The sequence below is a fragment of the Anguilla anguilla genome, chromosome 8, assembly GCF_013347855.1.
Source record: "Anguilla anguilla isolate fAngAng1 chromosome 8, fAngAng1.pri, whole genome shotgun sequence".
Taxonomy (NCBI): domain Eukaryota; kingdom Metazoa; phylum Chordata; class Actinopteri; order Anguilliformes; family Anguillidae; genus Anguilla; species Anguilla anguilla.
The window spans coordinates 2451389-2467554 of NC_049208.1; the positions used below are offsets into that span (position 1 = coordinate 2451389).

The following is a 16166-nucleotide window of genomic DNA, read 5'->3' on the forward strand; positions in this document are numbered from 1 at the left end:
GCGCGCGAATCGCGGAGACGTCAGCTGCCACTTCCTTTTCATACCGCGTTCACGGCTCACACAGACACGAGATGGAGGATGGAAACTTTTAATAAAAATTCTTACTACCAAAAAGCGAGAGTCAACAATCTGGCGTCTTTGTTACAGATCACATTCATATGGCACCTTTAATTTCATTTCATGAGGCTCCACTCTACAGCACAACACTCCAGATGTTTGAAGTAGGAGTCACTTTTAAAATGGCTCTTGCGATTTTTCGGTTCACGAGAACTTATTCTCTCTCTTATCAGGGCTGACGTGACTTTCCTGAGTTTTTAGAGAGGCTTTGGAGGCTATTGTCGTTACAGAAGCTGTTCGCCATCAAGGTGGGGTGCCTGTGAGATCAGATTTTGGGGGTTGGGGTGGATTTAATAAACTCATGTGCCAGTTGGGAACTGGTGTGGTTTCGGTGGAGGGTGGGAGGGGGTAATGCCATCTGATTCATTCTCCATCGAACAGGGAATCACGAGTCGATATGCACTTCTTAGCATTGCTTCCAGGCACTGATTGGCCAGGGAATCGTAATGATTGGCGTATGGCGGTGAAGGGGGGGACACTCACCCCAACCACCCCAGAACTCAGCTGGGGAATGCACGGGCAGGCAGCCATTTTGTGCCAGAATGCTCTCCGACATATCAGCTGAGGCGCAAATGGGGAGAATTGTTAAAACAATCAAACAGACAACATTTGAGAATAGCAAGTCCTGTGGCAGGCGAGGAACGAGAGAGAAATGGGGGGTGGACCATTGGGAAGAACTGGTCATTTTAGCCCACCCCCCCCTGAGAAGGACACCCAGTTTGTGTACTGTTTTTTTTTTAAATGCAAAAATATTTGTCTTTTTTATTATTTTATTCAGTTTAGTTGCTTAAAAAATTGTTTTTTGTGTTAGTTGTGTTAGTTGCTTAAAAAATTTTTTTTTTTTTATTTAAAGTTTTTTGTTGTTGTTTTTTTCTTTATAAATTTTGACTTTCAAAAAGGATTTGTTTTTAACCGTTTTGAAAAACCTGTAAACAATAAAAACACATTTGAGAACAGCAAGAGACCTGGAAATGACATCAGCCTCTCAGATGCTATGATGTTCTGGCTGGAAACCAAGGTGCATTCACTTAGGACAAAAATACTTTAAAATGTATATATTCACACAATATTGTTGGCCTTTTGTGTTGTTTTTTTTATTTTGTGGACAACCTGAGGATACATCGTGCATCATTGTATTTGTGATGTATTTGATAAACATTATATTTGTGATATATTTGATGGGCAGAAAACTATTTTTCCACTTGACAGTGCCTTTGTTTCTCAGTCCATTTGTACAGAAGTGACTAAAAGGCAGTGCTTTTGACAACCAAACATTACAGTTAGATTTAAAAGAACAGAAACATGTAAATAACCCTTGCTGTTGCTTTTCTTGCGTTTCAGTGACCCCTGGTGGTTAAATATTTTGTTACTCGTCAGCTTTCACTTACTCCAGTAAAAAAAAATTTCTGCATAAATGGCGACCTCTGCTGGGAAAACTGTCACAGCACACCCTGATGCATCAATACAGGATACTCGCATTAAATCGCAACGATTTCGTACTGAATCGAGTTTCGTTTTGAAGACCCGAGGGTGGCCGCTCCAAAACATTCATTCGTTTGACTTACAAAATCCCATGATTGATTCAAGTCAATGGCTGACAGGTCGCAGCTCTGAACATGAGGACCACGAAGACTCACTCTCCCGCAGTAACTAGTTAGCCTCACCCAACACAGCAGAACCGAAGACCAGCGTCACATGTCAAGGTTAAGTTTAAAAACATACACTGTGGGTGTTGGTCGGATGAGTCTGACGGTGTTCGTGCGTAAGTCTCCAATTAAATGTCGAATGACTGCGTGGCCTACCTCTTTTTCCAGACAAAAACACAATTTAACTTTGGCGCACTACAAACGATATAGCCGAGACTTATTTCAAAGTAGCCATCAAGCCTAGCGCTGCCAGGAAATGTCTTCCGCTCCAGTAGCAAATATCATTTTGCCTTAATGCAGTCTGCCTAGTTATTAACTGTGGAATCAAAATGCTAAACGTTTTCAGTGGGCTTTTTCCATTCATAAAATATTTTCTGTCTTTTTTTTTGGTAAATTGAAAAGTTGTGATTATTAAACAAATCTTTCCCACAATTCTGATTTTGTATAACCGGTATTTAGTCCAGGAAACAATTGATGGTAATGTTATTGATCAATAAACAAATTACGTTTTGTAAAGGGCACATTTCTCACTTGACTGCTGATCCTGCTGTGTGGATTTTCGGGGACGTCTGCTTTGTCCGTAGCCGTTAAAGTACGTCCTGAACACAAACGAGCAATCGACAAAACGTCCGGTCAGTGAAGTCGACCCCGCTGTCTTGGTTGCCTGGTCAAAGAGAATCTCTTTGGCCTGGTCCCGGTCTCGACCGGTCTCAACACATTACACAAAAAGCTAATCGATCGAGCGGTAGCTCCAACACTTCCGTCTCTGGCCGGAAGTTGTGCCTGAAGAAAACACAAAGCCTTAATCCGTCCGTTTTCTTTATTCACAGACATCGCAATGTCATGAACAGCAGTTAGTCTGTAAAATTACATTCAAAATTGTGCAGTTGACCCAAAAAAATAAAATAAATTTTCAAACCCTGTCTTTTTCCATTGTTTTTTTTAAATTTTTTTAAATCAGTCTATATGATAGAATATTTACAGAACCTCAGTGATTTAACCCCCAGCTGCTAACACTTAAAGTACTGATACTGAAACATTTTACAGTAAATCTTGCAGTCAGCCTTTTAAAAATCTTAAGTTGTATGCAGTCTCTATTCTGCAGATCAGTCTGTTCTGTGCATCACTGCACTCTGTATAGTGTGTTCTGTCTCACACACAGTATTCCGTAGATCTGCGCGTTCTACAGATATTTCTAAAGTCCGTATGCATTTGTACCACGTATTCACATCCAACTCATGCAACAGTTATTCTCATAGCCTTCGTTTCTCCTCCATAAAAGATATTAACTGCCTGGAAAAATGGATTTGTTCAGTGAGCCATAGGAGCAAGCAAGAGATTTGATCTGAATGATTCCATCCAGAGAATGTTAGTTGGTGGGGGGAAAAAAAGTTGGTTCCTATTCCAGTAAGTCCAGGGAAAATTAGAAATCACCGCCTTTGGCTTTTAGGCCAACATTTTGTCACATTACACCGGGGATCCTGAAGGGCCACATCAGCAGCAGGTTTTCAGTGCATTTCAACACTTAAACATACAGACACAGCGCCCCCTGCAGGACTGGAAGTAAACCTGCAAACACTGCGGCCCTCCGGGACTGATCTTAAACCTGCTGACACTGCGGCCCTCCAGGACTAGAGTTAAACCTGCAGACACTGCGGCCCTACAGGACTGGAGTTAAACCTGCAAACACTGCGGCCCTCCGGGACTGATCTTAAACCTGCTGACACTGCGGCCCTCCAGGACTAGAGTTAAACCTGCAGACACTGCGGCCCTACAGGACTGGAGTTAAATCTGCAGACACTCTGTGACCCTCCAGGACTAGAGTTAAATCTGCAGACACTGCGGCCCTCTGGGATTTGGAGTTTGAGACCCCTGCTATATACATTGCCACCAGTGCTGGTACAGAAGAGACGTCCGTGCATCTTGATAAAATCATGTAGTTCTGTACAGTTGTGTACTGCAGTCTTCAGGCTCTGTTTACAGAGTACACACGGAGGTCACCCCAAACCTAGACTGGGCCAGATTACCCAAATTCTGAGAGCAGAACAGACGTTCCGGGGGCTAATATCCCCCCCCCCCCCCCCCCCCCCCTGCCCACTCCTCTCCGCTGTGGTCGAAGTTCTGGTTCTGGCTGCCTTCTGATATACAAATGAAGCTGACCCAAAACCATCAGGCCTGTGGAGTAGGTCCCATCCCACAATCCCCCGCCACTCTTGTGACCCTGACCATGCCCCCCTCCCTCACCACCACTGTCAGTACAATCCCAGCCACCAGAAATAAAGAGTAAACATCTCTCACTCTCACTCTCTCATTCTAACCCTGCCTCACTCTCTCGTCCCTCCCTCTCTCTCCACAGCCAGTCCCAGGCGTTTAGTCAGGCAGCTTGGTCTCCCCTAGGGGGCGCTCACATATATCCTCATAATCCCCATGGCAACAGTGGTGGCAACCATCCCCCCCCGCTCCTCCCACCCCCCAAAAAAAACAAGCGGATATGGAGTTCCAAAAAAACTGTAAGTGCAAAGTAAACTATTATTACCATCGATATTTATATATGTATACCATCTCTACACTGATTGGTCCACAGTCCGAGTCAGCACCCCGGGCCGGGCTCGGCTCCGATTCGGGGGGTTGGGGGGGAGGACAGGGCGGGGGGGGGGGGTGGGGGGGAGGACAGGGCGGGAGGGGGTGGGGGGGGGTGGTTCTATCTGCCGAAGATGCTGTCGTACTCCAGCAGGATTAACTCCACGATGTGGTTCTGGTACGCCATGTGGACGGCCATGCTGACGGACTCCACCTCGGGCCGGAGCAGCGTGGGTCCGAACACGATGGCCAGGCTCTGCTCCGACATGCGGTTCTGCTCTTTGTACTGGATCACGCTGGAACGCAAACAGGGAGTGGGGTTAATGGGTCGATCACGCTGGAACGCAAATGGGCCAGAGACAGACTGGTTAACGCGGCGTCCGCCACCAGTGGCATGTCCAAAAGGGGGGGGGGGGGGGGGGGGGGGGTTCACTGGCCACCTCTGGAATCTGATTGGCCATCCCACGTTCCACCTCAATTTCCCCCCCACTTAAAAATAGCACATTAGCACTGGCTAACACTACTGTTAGCGATAGTGTGCCCCCCCCCCCCTTACTGAGTCACTGACACCCCCACCCCCCAGCCATGCCATGAAGAAAACCCTGGTGACCCCCCATGTCCGTCACACCGATCCTGGCAGGGCCAGCGATGAAGAGGAGGGTTTTAACCCCCAAAGCTCTGACTCACTTTCGGAGGTGCTTGAAGAGGGCCTGCATGGTGTCGTGGTTCGGCCTGGGAAGCTGTTTGATCAGGTCCTTCACACGCTGCTTTCTGTCAAAAGATTCTGCAGGGAAGGAAATCCAGAAAAAATAAAAGACGTGTGTTAACAAGATTATAAAAAATACGATCTGTATTTACACCAGGACACGGAAAACAAAAAGGTTCTTGTGCAAAATACCTGCAGGCCAAACACACATGAACGTTAAAAGGCTCTGTGGCAATACTGACTGATAATTCTAAAACAACAGTAAGCAGGTTTAGTGAATGTGATCAGGTGATCCCGTGAGACTGATGGCGGTAAAGGTCAGAGGGGATCAGGTGATCTGATGGCGGTAAAGGTCAGAGGGGATCAGGTGATCTGATGGCGGTAAAGGTCAGAGGGGATCAGGTGATCTGACGGCGGTAAAGGTCAGAGGGGATCAGGTGATCTGATGGTGGTAGAGGTCAGAGGGGATGAGGTGATCTGATGGCATTAGAGGTCAGAGGGGATCAGGTGATCTGACGGCGGTAAAGGTCAGAGGGGATCAGGTGATCTGACGGCGGTAGAGGTCAGAGGGGATCAGGTGATCTGATGGCGGTAGAGGTCAGAAGAGATCAGGTGATCTGATGGCGGTAGAGGTCAGAGGGGATCAGGTGATCTGATGGCGGTAGAGGTCAGAGGGGATCAGGTGATCTGATGGCGGTAGAGGTCAGAGGGGATCAGGTGATCCCGCGGCACTCACTGACGGCGCTGATGAAGTCGTCGAAGTACGCGAAGGTGAAGAGCGGCTCCGGAAGCTCCCGGAAGAACATCTTCAGAGCGCCGGTGGTCACGTGGATGTCCTCCCACTTACTGTCCTCCAAATCCACCTTCTCATCTGAGGGGGGGGTAAAGGGAGGAAGGGAGAGAGAGGAGGGGAAAGAGGGGGAGGGGGGAGACAGCCTGAGATACTGTCCTATAAGATCACTTTCTCATCTGAGACACCAAGTCTAAGATGCTGTCCTGTAAGACCACAGTCTCATCTGAGAAACTGTCCTATAAGGTCACCTTTTCATTTGAGACCCTGTCCTATAAGATTACCACCTCATCTGAGACACTGTCCTATAAGATAACCACCTCATCTGAGACACTGTCCTATAAGATCACCTTCTCATCCGAGACACTGTCCTATAAGATCACCTTCTCATCTGAGACACATAAGAGATGGGATGTGGAGGCGGGATCCCTACCATGATTGACAGCAAAGCGCAGCTTCTGGATCACTGCCAGGTTTCCGCTCACCCTGTACAGCCCGTCAATTTCAAGACCTGTGAAACAGGAAGTGTGTAAAAGAACAAGACCTGTGAAACAGGTAGTGAGCTGAAGAACATGACCTGTGAAACAGGAAGTGAGTAAAGGAACAAGACCTGTGTAACAGGAAATGTGTAAAACAACAAGACCTGTGTAACAGGAAGTGTGTAAAACAAGACCTGTGAAACAGGAAGTGTGCAAAAGAACAAAACCTGTGTAACAGGAAGTGTGTAAAAGAGCATCCTCCTCATGCAACACTGTTCTCTGCCAAACACAGGACACTCACCAAACTAAAGCTGGAAATAATAATACTAATAATGATAATAACAGTAATAATGGAGGTAGCGTATGACGGGCGTGTACCGTTGTTGTCCACGTGGTCGATGCACATTCTGACGAAGTCAGGCACGGTGCTGTTCTCTCGCTGGCACAGGCTGGCCAGACTGCTGCCGAACACTTGATCTGCGAGAGGGGAGAGGAACCCAAAGGGGGGGGCTTAGACACCGACACCGCCTCTAACCTTCCCCAGGATCACATGACCAGCGGTCCGAAACGGCCCTGATCATCAGTCTCCCGCTCCTGTGTGCTGCACGGTCCACTCAGAGCGTTATAACACACCACACGACTCCATCAGACACTCTGATCCACACAGTGCAGCAACGCATGGAAACAGCCAGGAGATGTGTCCCCCTCATTAAGTGGAAGTTTGGGGGAACCCCCTGGTTTCATACTCGTTTTAGGGGTGATGTAGCCCTGGGGGCACCCCTGGTTTTACACTGGTTTTAGGGGGTGCTGTACTGGTTTTAGGGGTGCAGTACTGGTTTTAGGGGGTGCAGTACTGGTTTTAGGGGGGGCTGTACTTGTTTGAGGGGTGCAGTACTGGTTTTAGGGGTGCAGTACTGGTTTTAGGGGCGCAGTACTGGTTTTAGGGGTGCAGTACTGGTTTTAGGGTGCTGTACCTTTGATGTAGCTCTGGGGGTACCCCTGGTTTCAGACTCGTTTTAGGGGCGCTGTACTGGTTTTAGGGGTGCAGTACTGGTTTTAGGGGTGCAGTACTGGTTTTAGGGGTGCAGTACTGGTTTTAGGGGCGCTGTACTGGTTTTAGGGGTGCAGTACTGGTTTTAGGGGTGCAGTACTGGTTTTAGGGGCGCTGTACTGGTTTTAGGGGTGCAGTACTGGTTTTAGGGGCGCTGTACTGGTTTTAGGGGTGCAGTACTGGTTTTAGGGGCGCAGTACTGGTTTTAGGGTACCTTTGATGTAGCCCTTGTCTTTGACGGACTGCAGGGTCGGTCGGCGAGTGAGGAACTTCTTCAGTTTGACTCGCGTCTTCTTCTGGTCCGAGGAGTCCATGCTGGCCGAGCTCTTCATCGCTGGGGGGGGGGGGGGGGGGGCAGAGGGACACGTCAGGACCCTGCCCAAACTCTACAGCTTCCACCTGCCAAAGGTCACCCTGCAGCACGGCCTCACGGAGTCACACTCAGACAGAAGCACAGCTCCACTGGCACAGCGCATGCGCTCACACGGCTGTGTGCTGTGTGTGACGGCTCTCAAACCGCCAGTCAAATCCCAACCGCCAGAAATAGAGTAAAGATCTCTCATTCTCACACACTTCCCCCCTTCTCTCTCACTCTCCCCCACTCCCTCTCCCCCCTCCCCCTCCCTATGTCCGTCCCTCCCTCTCTCATTCTCTCTATCTCAATCCCCCTTTTCTCTCTCTCTCTCTCTCTCTCTCTCTCTCACCTTTGTTCTTTTTCGAGTCGCGGTGCTCTTTCTCCTTGTCGTGTTTCTCCGACCCCGGAGACTCTGGCATGTCTTCCTCGATGGCCTCGTCCGACTCCCAGGCCTGAGGGGGCGGGGTCACAGAGTCAGACACCAGAGAGGCGGAGTCACAGAGTCAGACACCAGAGGGGCGGAGTCACACAGACACACAACAGAGGGGCGGAGTCAGAGAGTCACACCACAGAGGGGCGGAGTCAGAGAGTCACACACCAGAGGGGTGGAGTCACAGAGACACACACCAGAGGTGCGGAGTCACAGAGACACACACCAGAGGGGAAGAGTCACAGAGACACACACCAGAGGTGCGGAGTCACAGAGACACACACCAGAGGGGAGGAGTCACAGAGACACACACCAGAGGTGCGGAGTCACAGAGACACACACCAGAGGGGAGGAGTCACACAGACACATATCACAGGACTGTGGGATGGGGCGCTCTTTTAAAGAGGGTGAGACGCAGGTGTGCACAGGTGCGTTGGCAGCCCAGGGGCACTCACGTGGGCGCTGATGGTATCTGCCAGGGCTTTGTACCAGTCATCGATGACACCTTCGCTCTCTGAATAGATGAGCAGCTCAGTGCCCTTCCTGGTCTTCAGCTGCACGGGCGAGGAGGAGGTGTTAACAGGGAGGAGGAGGAGGTGTTAACAGGGATGAGGAGGTGTTAACAGGGAGGAGGAGGAGTTAACAGGGAGGTGGAGTGTTAACAGGGAAGAGGAGGCGTTAACAGGGAGGAGGAGGAGTTAACAGGGAGGAGGAGGTGTTAACAGGGAGGAGGAGGAGTTAACAGGGAGGAGGAGGCGTTAACAGGGAGGAGGAGGAGGTGTTAACAGGGAGGAGGAGGAGTTAACAGGGAGGAGGAGGAGTTAACAGGGAGGAGGAGGTGTTAACAGGGAGGAGGAGGCGTTAACAGGGAGGAGGAGGAGGTGTTAACAGGGAGAAGGAGGTGTTAACAGGGAGGAGGAGGAGGTGTTAACAGGGAGGAGGAGGCGTTAACAGGGAGGAGGAGGAAACAGGGAGGAGGAGGAGGTGTTAACAGGGAGGAGGAGGCGTTAACAGGGAGGAGGAGGAGGAAACAGGGAGGAGGAGGAGGAGGAAACAGGGAGGAGGAGGTGTTAACAGGGAGGAGGAGGCGTTAACAGGGAGGAGGAGGTGTTAACAGGGAGGAGGGAGGGTTATCAGGGAGGAGGAGGCAGCGGTGGAGAAGTGGGTGCTCACCTCGATCACGTGCTTCTTGCTGGTTTTGTCCTTGGAGGCCCACTCCACCGAGCCCCCCCTCAGATCCACCGTGAACTCCGGCTTGGAGTGCCCCCCCCCGAACTGCAGAGAGGGAGAGGAGGAGGAGGAGGAAGAGGAGGGGAGAGAGACAGAGAGAGAGAGCACACGGGCGACATCAGAACAAGGCTGACCCCTGCCCTCTCCTCCAGGCCTCGTTTTCAGGGTTCGATTATCAGCTACAGAGACTTGAGTGTCTTTTTCTCCAGAAGTTTAATTTGAGGTCACACGCAGGCAGTGGAGGAGAAAAATTAAAATTAAAATGTCACCGTTTGTCGTTCTCAGGGGGAAAAAAAGTATTTTAAATGATCCCCAAGGAAACTCAGTGGCTCCTAATCAGAGACCATCCCAAGCAAACATGCACCCCCCCCCCCCAGAACGCCCCTCCCAATCATGCTGTCATGGCACAGTGCAGATGAGCGCATGCAGAGCCAGCCAATCAGCACTCAGCCTGCTCATGGTGCCAGCCAATCAGCACATGGCCAGCTTCTGGAGCCTGCTTCACAGAGTCATGCACCAATAGGAGAGTTCCGTTCCAATTTCATCCACCAATAAGATGCCGTTCACAAATGGAGTGGTTTCAAAGGGGGGATTCAAATTGCAACTGCCGTTACATGAACAACATGTTCAGGCACGTAAGTAGAGTCGGTTCATTATAAACCAATCAAAAACAACTGCTAAACTACAGCTGAAAGACTGCACTGCTCAGAGAGAAACACTCTTTGCTTGTATAACTTGCTAATATTTATTTTAACCCCGAGAGGGTGCTCTGACAGTTTCAAAAACCAGCGCAGTCCTCCTCCACACCAGCGATGGCATATTCTGCATCTCTCTCTTGCTACACATTAGAGAAAAAGTCTGACTGCGAACAGGAGAGATCTTTTTGGAAAAGGGAAAATTCAGGGGGGTAAATCAGCTCTTTAAAGGGAGCAGAACAGAAGCTCAGCAGACTCCAGCGGCTGTCCAATCAACAACCTGCTTCCATTAACCATGCCATTAACAGAGCTGGCAGGCCACTCCCACTGGGGCGGATCTGACCAATCGTGAGCGAGAGGAGGCGGGCATGCGAGCGTGACGGACAGGCAGAGGCATGCAGAGAGAGAGAGAGAGAGCGAGAGAAAGAGAGAGAGAGGAGGCGGGCAAGCAAGCCTGACGGACAGGCAGAGGCATGCAGAGAGAGAGAGAGAGAGGAAGAGGAGGAGAGGAAGAGGAAAAGAGAGGACATACAGTAGCAGCCGGGCCAAGCCTAGAGTACACATAGGAGACGGCTGGGCGGGGCTTGACGGACCGCCTCCAGTTGCTTAGCAGCGAGAGGAGCAGCTCGGGGAAGGAGCCACTGCGGTAGTAAGACTTAAATGGGGGGGGGGGGGGGGGGGGGGGGGGAGAAGGAAGTGATGTCATAACATCAACAAAAAAAAAACAATGGGAGGAGGGTGGGAGGAGAGGAGAGAAATAAAAGAATAGCACGCACAGCACGAAAAAAAGAAGCAGACAGCCAGCCTTGACTCCGCCCCCAGCCCCCCCACCCCCCTCCCAAAACACCCATCGCTGTCTACGCTCTCTTTCGGACATGAGGTGGGGGGGGGGGGCATTACCAACAGTCAGACCTCGTCAGATATCTCTCTCACAGTGGTTCAGTGGGCTGTTTCAGGCCCAAAGCCAGGCTGAGCAGCAGAGACAGACAGCGCAGGGCATCACAGAAGGAAGGCTCTGAGAGACAGCCTCAGGTAAAACCCAGGTAGGTACGCAGGAGACATCAAAGGATCAGTGTGTGTGTGTGGTCCCAGTTTCAGGAATGGCAGAGAAAAGCCAGAAATTCACAGCTTTTTTCTTTTTTTTTTTTAGCTAATGAAAACATTCTGCAAATGAAGACACAGCTGATAATGCAACGCAAGGACCTGACTTAAAGTGAACGCGCTGAGACAGTGAGCTCCACTGCTCTCCAGACGGGTGACGGACACTTACCCAGCTAGTCCCGCCCCCTTGGCCCTTAGAGAACAGGAGGGAGGAGCCCTGCAGGACGGTCCAAGAGGAGGTCCAGTTTTTCCTGCAACGGGAACGCGCCATCAGAAGAAAGCCCCGCCCCCTTTCACCACACAGAACAAATTTTACACAAATTCTTCACCTTGACAGTTCCCTTCATTTATTTCTAACTGTGTTTATGGTTTTTTCATTATTTTTTGAACCTGTGACCTGAGAGGCTATCAAACAAGGCACTCTTCTGTGTGTGTGGCCGTCCCCATGACGACGACCTCGCGGTCAACCCTTAAAACAAACATGGCCGCCGGCCACTCACCGGACTTTCCTCCCGTGCTCCGTGATCTTGGTCACGTTGAGAACGGCGCACTTCTCCGAAGGCTGCGGAGGGAGGAGGGGAGGAAGGGAAGGACACGGGAACAGCCGCAGGAACAGGAAGTGAGAACCCGTTAGACATGACGCACGTGTACGCACGCACACGAACACGAATGCATACGCACACACCCACAAGAACACACTCGGATGCGTACGCACGCACGCACACATGAACACACACATACACGCACACACGGACGCGTACGGACACACACACACGCACGCATGCACACAGAAATCAAAGGAAGGGGGAGGGATCAGAGGAAGCCCCAGGGGAGTGATGTCATCAGTGTAGTCGTGCCAGTGGCGTAATCGGGTTGGCTCTCTGAGGGACTGAGTCCTGCTCCCAGAATGCCGAGGGAAAGTGGGATGCCCTGGATCTGTCACAGTTACGCAGAGTAACACACCCAGCCTCAGAAACAGAGGAAGAGCGCAGGGACCGGCTCTCACTGCCTACAGACACCACTGAGGGGAAGCAGAGGACTGTGGGATAGGAGGACCACTTCCTGTCCAGTGGGTGGGGCCAAGAAGTAGACGGAGCAGATTGCAGAGGGGGAGGAGTTTGAGGAGAGAGTGAGTGAGTGAGTGAGTGGGTGGGTGGGGGGGGCTGGTTAGAGGTGTGGGTGGGGCAGTTAGAGGACGGGGGCAAATGGGGTAGTTAAAGGAAAGGGGCAGTTAGAGAAGAGGAGCAGAACAGACAGTCAGAAAAGAGGGGGTAAATGGGGCAGTGGACAGGGGCAGTTAGAGGAGAGGGGGCAGATGGGGCAATTTGAGGGAAATGGGCAGTTAGAGGAGAGGGGGCAGATGGGGCAGTTAGAGGAGAGGGGGCAGATGGGGCAGCTATAGGAGAGGGGGCAGATGGGGCAGTTAAAGCAGAGGGGGCAGATGGGGCAGTTAGAGGAGAGGGGGCAGATGGGGCAGTTAGAGGAGAGGGGGCAGATGGGGCAGTTAAAGCAGAGGGGTACTAACGGATGAAGGGGACTTTGGAGATGAAGGGCTGGAGTCTGAGTCGGGGGGGCTGTGTTTTGAGCCTGTCAGGGACTCCTGGGAACGAGAAGCACAAAAATCAGCCTCAGCACAGCCAGAGCACAGCCAAACTACGGCACAGCCGAACTACGGCACAGCCAAACTACGGCACAGCCAAACTACGGCACAGTCAAAATACAGCACAGCTAAAACACAGCGCAGTCCACCCAGCTTCAGCAGGAATAAAAGTCACCCACTCTCCCCATTCTTTAGGACTGAGAGGGTCAGTCAGGTTCTCCCTACAGAACACCACCCGCGTGCGGTCGCCAGAGAAGCAAGTGTGAACGTGAGCGCAGCTGCAGTCTGTCTCCAGATCACAGACGGAAGGGAAAGGGTTAATCTGAAGACAGACAGTCTGCTGTGAGCGCCAGCTGTAGTCCTCCACCTGTGACACTGAGCTCAGACTCGTGAGTGGCGATGAAAGATTCTCACGCAAATTATCGCGGAGTCCTAGCGTTTCAGAGCCCACCAGCACTCTTTTGGGGAAATTCTGTGCTGAAAATTTCATAATAAACGATGATGAACATTGATTGGCTTGCTTGGCTGTCAATCATGGGAATATATTTTTATCTGCAAATATCATTTGCTCTCTGTGATGTCATAATGGGTGCCGGGAGAGTTCTGGAACTCGGAACTCCAGCATGTCTGCGGAAGTCTTTCATCCCAGGGAGGGGGGAAGAGAGAGAGTGATCCGAAGACTGACAGCTCTGAGGACCAATCACTGTTTTCCTATCACTGTGTGATTGCTGTGTTATTAAGACTCAAACCCTCAGAGGAAACCCGGGGCTAATATAGTCACATGCAATAGATACGATTAGTGTAATCTGATCCCCTGGTCATTACGATTCTCCCTCAACCCCGTTTCAATCAGAGTTACTGGTCAAGTTACAGGCCCCTGATTGGTGGGGTGGCGAGGGGTATGGGCGGGGCAGGGCACTGACTTCTTCCTCATAGGTTGGAGAGCTGGGGAGGCGTTCGGAGCGGAACCGCCTGTGCTTCACAGGCTGCAAAAACACAAGCAGGAGTCTGGCTGGAGTCCAGCTAGCACACTAGCATTCAGCACGATAGCATTTAGCACACAAACATTTAACACACTAGCATTTAGCACGCTAGCCATTTAGCACACTAGCATCTAGCACACCAGCATTTAGCCCACAAATGTTTAACACGCTAGCATTTAGCACGTTAGAATCTAGCACGCTAGCATTTGGCGCGCTAGCATCTAGCAGGCTAGCACTGAGCACGCTAGCATTTAGCCCACAAACGTTTAACACGCTAGCATTTAGCACATTAGAATCTAGCACGCTAGCATTTGGCGCGCTAGCATCTAGCACGCTAGCACTGAGCACGCTAGCATTTAGCCAGTACATTCAGACTGAAGTGAACAGAGAAGTGTTAATTCAAGCATAACGTCAGTGTTAAATAAACTGAATAAATCAAGGGTCGATACAGCTGCAGTTATGTCAGCCCAGGAAGGGTGAGGCAGCCATGGCAACAAGCTGTAGGAGGCCAAAGCCAAACAGTGGCGCTTGGGTTTGCTATTTCAGCCCAGTGAGCGAATCCCCCAGAATTCCACTTCTGCAGGTCAAAGGTCACCATGTGTAGCTTGACCAATGAGAGCTGCCCTCTTCCAGATGAGGCAGCAGTGAAGGGTAATGGGTGTGGAAGGCAGCCAGCAGCTCAGAGGCTGCGGGTTCGATTCCGTGGTGGGACTGAATGCACTACGTACAGAAACTACAGAATATCAAAATGCTGAGCCTGTCATTCTGAATAAGAGCATCAGTTAAATAACTGTATGCAGCTTGTGCTGGTCTCTCTCTGTATGTCTCTGTGAAATTCCACTCTTCCTCGATGCCCGTGGTGCACAGGTGACCATTTGGACAGCGCTTGCCCCCTCCCAGCCCCCCCACCTTCTCGTTGGTCTCCAGGACGCAGGTGCTGTGCCTCCACTTGTTCAGCACGATGGGCTCCTTCCTGTCCAAACTCCGGGTCTTATGGGCGGCGTTGCCCGGCTGCAAAGGGGACAGGGTATACTGCACGGGGGGGGGGGGGGAGGGTGAGAGAGGGTAAACAGTAGGTTGGTTATTTAGAGATGTATACTAATATATATATATTAACAGTACATTAATTACTCTCGCACATTTAAAAAATGTCCATTAATAACAGGTTTATATTGTAAATAATTTCTGACTCACTTTGGGGAGTTCCCATTCGGACCTGGAGCCATCCGCACTGTAGTAGTACTGCCGCCCCTGTCCATCCACGTGCTTTAACCACTGCAACAGAGACCAGCTATACTCACACAGCACAGAGCTATACTCACTCAGCACAGAGCTATCCTCACTCAGCACAGAGCTATCCTCATACAGCACAGAACTATCCTCATACAGTACTCATACAGCACAAAGCTATCCTCATACAGCACAGAGCTATACTCATACAGCACAGAGCTATACTCACTCAGCACAGAGCTATCCTCATACAGCACAGAACTATCCTCATACAGTACTCATACAGCACAGAGCTATCCTCATACAGCACAGAGCTATACTCATACAGCACAGAGCTATACTCACTCGGCACAGAGCTATCCTCATACAGCACAGAGCTATCCTCACTCAGCACAGAGCTATCCTCATACAGCACAGAGCTATCCTCATACAGTACTCATACAGCACAGAGCTATCCTCATACAGCACAGAGCTATACCCATACAGCACAGAGCTATACTCACTCGGCACAGAGCTATACTCACTCAGCACAGAGCTATCCTCATACAGCACAGAGCTATCCTCATACAGCACAGAGCTATACTCACTCAGCACAGAGCTATCCTCACTCACCACAGAGCTATACTCACTCAGCACAGAGCTATCCTCACACAGCACAGAGCTATACTCACTCAGCACAGAGCTACCCTCATACAGCACAGAGCTACCCTCATACAGCACAGAGCTACCCTCATACAGCACAGAGCTATCCTCATACAGCACAGAGCTATCCTCATACAGCACAGAGCTATAATCATACAGCACAGAGCTATCCTCATACAGCACAGAGCTATCCTCATACAGCACAGAGCTATACTCACTCAGCACAGAGCTATCCTCATACAGCACTGAGCCATCCTCATACAGCAGAGCTATCCTCATACAGCACAGAGCTACCCTCATACAGCACAGAGCTATCCTCATACAGCACAGAGCTATCCTCATACAGCACAGAGCTATAATCATACAGCACAGAGCTATCCTCATACAGCACAGAGCTATCCTCACACAGCACAGAGCTATACTCACTCAGCACAGAGCTATCCTCACTCAGCACAGAGCTATCCTCATACAGCACAGAACTATCCTCATACAGTACTCATACAGCACAAAGCTATCCTCATACAGCACAGA

At 50.5% G+C, this 16166-nt stretch overlaps 1 protein-coding gene across 15 annotated transcripts in view; it reads right to left on the reverse strand.

Moving 5' to 3' along the window:
• Nucleotides 1-4432: 4432 nt before the first annotated feature.
• LOC118233213 (rho GTPase-activating protein 12-like) overlaps nucleotides 4433-16166 on the reverse strand; it is a 41727-nt gene continuing 29993 nt past the window's right edge. For 6 of the 15 annotated variants that reach the window (XM_035428641.1, XM_035428634.1, XM_035428635.1 and 3 more), the window contains 16 exons: nucleotides 14958-15038; nucleotides 14673-14795; nucleotides 13704-13766; nucleotides 12706-12780; nucleotides 11681-11742; nucleotides 11350-11431; nucleotides 10612-10734; nucleotides 9328-9429; nucleotides 8610-8708; nucleotides 8074-8176; nucleotides 7584-7703; nucleotides 6697-6795; nucleotides 6273-6350; nucleotides 5786-5920; nucleotides 5031-5127; nucleotides 4433-4639 (listed from right to left, as the gene is read on the reverse strand). In XM_035428641.1, the coding sequence (XP_035284532.1) occupies nucleotides 4465-4639; nucleotides 5031-5127; nucleotides 5786-5920; nucleotides 6273-6350; nucleotides 6697-6795; nucleotides 7584-7703; nucleotides 8074-8176; nucleotides 8610-8708; nucleotides 9328-9429; nucleotides 10612-10734; nucleotides 11350-11431; nucleotides 11681-11742; nucleotides 12706-12780; nucleotides 13704-13766; nucleotides 14673-14795; nucleotides 14958-15038 (1617 nt within the window). In that variant the 3' untranslated portion in view covers nucleotides 4433-4464. The remainder of the gene's footprint in view (nucleotides 4640-5030; nucleotides 5128-5785; nucleotides 5921-6272; nucleotides 6351-6696; nucleotides 6796-7583; nucleotides 7704-8073; nucleotides 8177-8609; nucleotides 8709-9327; nucleotides 9430-10611; nucleotides 10735-11349; nucleotides 11432-11680; nucleotides 11743-12705; nucleotides 12781-13703; nucleotides 13767-14672; nucleotides 14796-14957; nucleotides 15039-16166) is intronic. The other 9 variants (XM_035428643.1, XM_035428636.1, XM_035428645.1 and 6 more) reach the window with 6 other exon arrangements.